The sequence below is a fragment of the Anarrhichthys ocellatus genome, unplaced genomic scaffold (assembly GCF_004355925.1).
Source record: "Anarrhichthys ocellatus isolate YVR2014 unplaced genomic scaffold, GSC_Weel_1.0 scaffold24, whole genome shotgun sequence".
Taxonomy (NCBI): domain Eukaryota; kingdom Metazoa; phylum Chordata; class Actinopteri; order Perciformes; family Anarhichadidae; genus Anarrhichthys; species Anarrhichthys ocellatus.
This window is the reverse complement of record NW_022280054.1, coordinates 6,252,544-6,259,165: the sequence shown is the minus strand read 5'-3', so window position 1 is coordinate 6,259,165 and position 6,622 is coordinate 6,252,544. Positions and strand designations below refer to the sequence as shown.

At 46.7% G+C, this 6,622-nt stretch overlaps 1 protein-coding gene across 3 annotated transcripts in view; it reads right to left on the bottom strand.

Annotated features, from left to right (window-relative positions):
* egfem1 (EGF-like and EMI domain containing 1) overlaps nt 1-6,622 on the bottom strand; it is a 55,679-nt gene that overhangs the window by 2,039 nt on the left and 47,018 nt on the right. For all 3 annotated transcript variants that reach the window (XM_031861023.1, XM_031861024.1, XM_031861025.1), the window contains 5 exons: nt 2,993-3,121; nt 2,619-2,747; nt 2,307-2,435; nt 970-1,098; nt 372-500 (listed from right to left, as the gene is read on the bottom strand). In XM_031861023.1, the coding sequence (XP_031716883.1) occupies nt 372-500; nt 970-1,098; nt 2,307-2,435; nt 2,619-2,747; nt 2,993-3,121 (645 nt within the window). The remainder of the gene's footprint in view (nt 1-371; nt 501-969; nt 1,099-2,306; nt 2,436-2,618; nt 2,748-2,992; nt 3,122-6,622) is intronic.

The following is a 6,622-nucleotide window of genomic DNA, read 5'->3' as shown; positions in this document are numbered from 1 at the left end:
TGTGTGTGTGTGTGTGTGTGTGTGTGTGTGTGTGTGTGTGTGTGTGTTTTAGCATTCACAGCTTTTTAAACGTTTTATTTAACCTTTCTTTCTCCAGTATAATCCATTGAGATTTGAAATCTATTTCATAAGGGTACCTGATCTTGATGGCAGCGTGCATACAAACACAGATAACAGACTTCAAAACAAAACGGATAGTTAAAAAACCTGAAAACTTCACATAAAAGTGACGGCAGACTTAAAACCAATTAGAAAATCGCATCTATCAAAGGATATTCATTCCATGTAGGGTCAAGTACATTCAGTGCTCAAATGATCGCTTACTCTAACATGAAATTAAAATGATTTGAATAGGGTTAGCTTAGGTTTACCTTCGCTACAGGTGGGGCCCAGCCAGGTGAGCGGGCACAGGCATCGCCCACTCAGCCCATCACAGCGGGCCCTGTGGGAGCACTGACACGGCAGGGAGCAGTCGGGGCCATAACGGTCTCCACCGCAGTCTGAGACAGAGTGGTAAGGTGAGAGAGAGGTTTAAAAGAAGGAGACGGTGTGATTGACACACTAGGAATGAACCGGTTACATTTTAAAGAAAAAAACATGATGAAATCCCAGACAGAAAGTATCACCTTTCCAAATTTTAATAGTCATTGACACCGTGTTTGATTACCGCCAGTGTATTGCAAGCCCGGCGTAAGGGTTAGTGTGTGTACGATTTAGACTGGTTACAATTACTCAAATGCAACACAGAAGATTGTGTGGGAGAGAGAGAATACACTACAACTAATCATAATGATAATAATAATTTAGTAACTGTATGTCAGTACTTTATGAACATTTTCTGATAATTTCGTTCACTGTAATCGTGACATGAAATTTTCATAACGTTTCATGTCTATGACACTCTTTTTCCAAATTTCTCCTCATTAAATCTGAACATTGAAAGCATGTTTCCCTCAAGGCGGACTCTACCTTTTTCACATCTCTGTCCTGTCCTTCCTGGGGGACAGAGGCACCGTCCGGTCGATGGGTCACATGGGGAATTGCCAGCACAGTCACAGGACTGTCCACAGCTCAGTCCAAACCTGCCAGATTCACACCCTGACAAAAAAAACTGTATGGTTGTAGTTAAGAGCACTTTGATTGTCTTAACATACAAAATATAAATTGGATGCATAAAGGCAACTGGCATTCTTTCACATGATCACTTTCCATATAAAGGATAAGTTAACTAACTAAACATTGCACCATATAATTCAATTCAGACCTGATGATGAATGACTGTGAGGATGTTCAACATATTCTCACTTTTCTATCTTTATGGGCATGTTAAAATGTAACACCACACTCATGCAGTCTTGGAACCTATTGGCTATTGGCCTATATTTCTGTGGGCCAAGACTTCCTTTTCCATGCACTGCTCATTGTTGACAGTCCCATTCGCAATTCCATTGTGATTGGAGACCGTAATTGGAGTTGAGCGACAACGTGCACGACTGGATTGTATCACAAGCATCCAGTTTACGAGCTAATTCTGATGCCAAAATCTTTTCCCTTTTCCTGAAGTTTGTGCACGTGAGTGCAGCTTTGTGCACGTGTGTGTTAATCAATACAATCACCAAATGAAAGCTCCAAAAATAAGTACATACACACAAACGGGCGCAAGTGCATGTAGTTAAGAAAACAGATCCACTCGTGTGCACAAGTGCCTGTAGTGCACACAGACAAGAGCCAGGCTTTGACTCTGGAGCCTGTGGCTGCAGCTGGTCTGCAATGCTCAGTCATACTGTAGCTCCTGCTGGGACTGAAGTGGCCATTTAGGCGCTCGCACAGCGGCTGAGAGCCCCGCGAGCAGGCAGGAGGGCACAGGGATGTAACAGGAATGCATTAAGCAGTCGGGAAACACCTGTCTCTCATCAAATAACCAGGCTGCTTGCCTGCCCACCTACCTACTAGCCTGTCTGTCTGCCTGCCAGACACCACTCTTTTTTTTTTCTTCTTTTTTTTGCCGGGAAATCTCTTATTCATGTTGCTCCTATCTGCCCGTGTCTTATTGCAGCTGCGCATCCAGGTGGCTGTTTATTAATGTGCACAGATCTGTGAGAATGTGTGCTTGATAGTGTTTCTCTGCTCAAACCCCTATCAAGTACAGATATCTGTTTTCTTTAAAGGGGACTTTGTTTAATTCAATTAAAATCTCTCTGTGAATTCTACATCGTTTTTTGACCCACCTTCCCTTTCTGGCAGCCCACTGAACATGCTTAAATGTGGTTTTATGGATTTTAGTAGATAGTCGTGTGTATACTCACGTCTTTGGCATTGTGGGCCATAGTAACCGGGTGGACACACACATTGGCCTGTCACGTGGTCACATGTGTGCCCCACTTTACAGTCACACATGTGAGCACAGTTCACTCCAAATAACCCCGGTGGGCATTCTAAGAGAGACACAAGACAATGAATTCATGGTTGAGGCTACTTGTTTCAGCGTATGGTTAATAATGGTCATGTAATCATGTTGTATCAAGGTTCATTCAAGTTACATTACAAGTGTCAGTGAGGCCACTGGGAACCTTATTACCAACCTTATGTACATATATTACATGTGAGTGTTTGCATACTGTGTTGGCAGGTGTGGCCATAGAATCCAGCAGCACATCTGCAGGTGCCAGTAAAACGGTCACAGGTCCCATTGTTGAGGCATGGACACTCTTCTGCACAATCCAGCCCATATGTTCCCTGTGAACAGGCTGCACAAACACAAACTAAGTTATACATCTTCATTTCAGCAGAAATCGTATTATAAGAATGTACTGCGAGTATTGTCCATAAATGTAAACTTTAAATGAAGCTGAGGAATTGAAGTGCTTTTCTTTTTCTCTTATCAGTTTTGATGTTGGTTATTGTTGTTTTTGATTTCCTGTGAACAGCACACTGTTTTGTTCAGTTCAGACTATTTTCTGTCGTGTCCATGAAGTTGCCTGTGAAGTTGTACCAGTGTCACAGCGGCGTCCGGTCCAGCCTAGTCCACACTTGCAAGACCCATCGCCGGGGTCACACAGACCCACGTTCTGACAGCTGCACGTGTTCCTGCACTGCAGGCCGTAGCGCCCCCTAGGACATGCTAAAAGAAACATTCAGAGAATATCAGGACAAGACAAAACCTACAGGCCCTTCAGTTCTACTCGGCAATCAGTAACACACGGACAACACACAGAGCAGTTTGTCCGTCTCTTTCACACACACACACACACACACACGCACATCTATACAAGATTGCACTGACCAAATGTATGTTTATTTAAGCAATAGTTCATTAAAAAGATGGCAAAGCAGTCTTAATTTGGCACTGATATAAAAGAGTAATCATGTTTCTCTGGGTAATTTAGATTGGGAAAACAATAAGCAAGCAGTCTTTGATTTTCCTGTTTATTTATTTGCTTCCTTGCCAAATCAAGCGACACGGAACACAGAGAACGAGCTACTTATAGGTTTCTGTAAACATTCAACAAGAGGGACTTAAGAGGCGGTACGTCCAATGCAGGAGACTAAAGGAGAGGACATTTAGCGCAGGCAGTAATGGAAATCCCCGCTTGCAATCCAGCTGAATTGCTGATAAAAGGGAGTGATTAAGAAAACAGCCCTGTGATCATCAGAGGCCTCACACGGAGGAAATGGAGAATTTGTTACTTAAATATACAGCGAGAAATGTTGAAAAATGCCGCATCGTTTTTAGTGGTTTCTCACTTTCCAGCTGGGCTTCCTATTTCTGAAGAACTCATCAGGGCCAGTGGTTCCCACTGATGCATGTCTACAGTGGTGACTCTTTGTGTACTCAAGACAAGGATAAAAGATAAAAAGCTAGAAACAAACCATGTTTTATATCTATGATGCATTTTTAAAGTTGAACAATGAATTGCCTCTTGTAATTCAGTAGATAGGGATTTATTCTTGCCTTTAAAAGGTGAATACTTTTAACCCTAATGCCTTTACTGTTAATAGTACTTTTGTTTCACTTGAATCATTTGCTAATACTCACAATAACTAAGTATCACTACTGCTGCACATCTTAACTACTGACAATCCAACTATATTTAACAGAGTAGATATCATTTCCTGTTTTCTGGTGCATTGGAACAGGTGGTTGGATCTGTCTATGCTTGCATGAGGAAATGATGTATACATTTCTGATTTCAACCAGAGGAAGTGGTTGGCCCCAGATCACAAGATATTAAAACAAGCTGGAAACTGATTTAATGACTAATTTAGAGACACACATTGTTAATTTAAACCCGAGAATGTCTTAATGCTTGCATGTAATTGCAATTTCTGTTAAATTAACTTCTTTAATGTTATCAACTCGATGAGTAAAGTGAAGAGGACGACTGTAGTCAAAGCTCCCCTATGTAACGCTTTACAGAACAGAAGCGGTAACATTTATTGAATAGAATATTTCTATAGAACATTAAGATGAGTGAATATTAACAATAACATAAATAATACATTTTAGAAAATATATATAACTGAGCTTTCACTTGGCTGCCTGCTAGACCAGTCCTTAGGTCATCGGTGCCTGTCGTGGCGGCAACCAGAGAACCCGGTGGTGGACACCGGAGGTGAGGGAAGCTGTCAAGCTGAAGAAGGAGACCTTCAAGGCCTGGTTGGCCCAGGGGTCTCCTGAAGCAGCTGACAGGTACCGGCAGGCCAGAAGGTCTGCAGCTGCGGTGGTCGCGAATGCTAAAACTCGGGCATGGGAGGAGTTCGGGGAGGCCATGGAGAAGGACTTTCGGTTGGCCTCAAGGAGGTTCTGGCAAACCATCCGACGGCTCAGGAAGGGAAAGCAGGGCTTACCCCAGGCTGTTCTCAGCAGGGGGGGGGGAACTGCTAACCCGGACGGAGGACATCGTCGGGCGGTGGAAAGAGCACTTTGAGGAACTCCTAAACCCGACCAACATGTCCTCTGCAGAGGAGGCAGCGCCTGAGGACCTAGGGGGAGGCTCACCCATATCCCTGGCAGAGGTCGCTGAGGTAGTTAAAAAGCTCCTTGGTGGCAAGGCGCCGGGGGTGGATGAGATCCGCCCTGAGATGCTGAAGGCGCTGGACATAGTTGGGCTGTCTTGGCTGACACGCCTCTTCAATGTCGCATGGGGGTCGGGATCAGTGCCCATGGAATGGCAGACCGGGGTGGTGGTTCCCATCTTCAAAAAGGGGGACCGGAGAGTGTGCTCGAATTACCGGGATATCACACTACTCAGCCTCCCGGGGAAGGCTTATGCCAGGGTGCTGGAAAGGAGGCTCCGACCGCTTGTCGAACCTCAGATTCAAGAGGAGCAATGCGGATTCCGTCCCGGCCGTGTAACGGTGGACCAGCTCTTTACCCTCGCAAGACTACTGGAGGGGTTCTGGGAGTTTGCCCAACCAGTCTACATGTGCTTTGTGGACTTGGAGAAGGCTTTCGACCGGGTCCCTCGGGGGGTCTTGTGGGGGGTGCTGCGGGAGTATGGGGTGCCGGACCCGTTACAACAGGCGATCCGGTCTCTGTACGACTGCAGTAGGAGCTGTGTCCGCATTCTCGGCAATAAGTCAGACACGTTCCCGGTGGGTGTTGGCCTCCGCCAGGGCTGCCCTTTGTCACCGGTCCTGTTCGTGATTTTCATGGACAGGATATCTAGGCGCAGCCTGGGGGTGGAGAACGTCAGTTTCGGGGGTCTCGGGATCGCCTCTCTGCTATTTGCAGATGATGTGGTCCTGTTAGCCTCCTCGGATCGTGACCTCCAGCATTCACTGGGGCGGTTTGCAGCCGAGTGTAAAGCGGCGGGGATGAGAGTTAGCACCTCCAAATCTGAGGCCATGGTTCTCTGCCGGAAACCGGTGGATTGCTCCCTCCAGGTGGGGACGGAGTGCCTACCTCAAGCGAAGGAGTTCAAGTATCTCGGGGTCTTGTTCACGAGTGAGGGTAAGATGGAGCGGGAGATCGACAGACGGATCGGTGCAGCTGCAGCAGTAAAGCAGGCGCTGCACCGGACCGTCTTGGTGAAGAGGGAGCTGAGCCGGAAGGCAAAGCTCTCAATTTACCACTCGGTCTACGTTCCTACCCTCACCTATGGTCACGAACTCTGGGTCGTGACCGAAAGGACAAGGTCGCGGCTACAAGCGGCCGAAATGAATTTCCTCCGTAGGGTGGCTGGGCTCAGCCTTAGAGATAGGGTAAGGAGCTCAGTCATCAGGAGGGAGCTTGGAGTAGAGCCGCTACTCCTTCGCGTCGAAAGGAGTCAGCTGAGGTGGTTCGGGCATCTAATTAGGATGCCTCCTGGACGCCTCCCACTGGAGGTTTTCCAGGCACATCCAACTGGGAAGAGACCCCGGGGAAGACCCAGAACACGCTGGAGAGATTACGTCTCCCAGCTGGCCTGGGAACGCCCCGGGATCCCCCAGAATGAGCTGGAACATGTTGCCGGTGAGAGGGAGGTCTGGGTCGGCCTGCTTGACCTGCTGCCACTGCGACCCGACCCCGGATAAGCGGTGGAAAATGGATGGACTATGTACGTGCTTCTGCCTTGCTGCGAGGTAGTAGTGCATATCTATCTATCTATCTATCTATCTATCTATCTATCTATCTATCTAT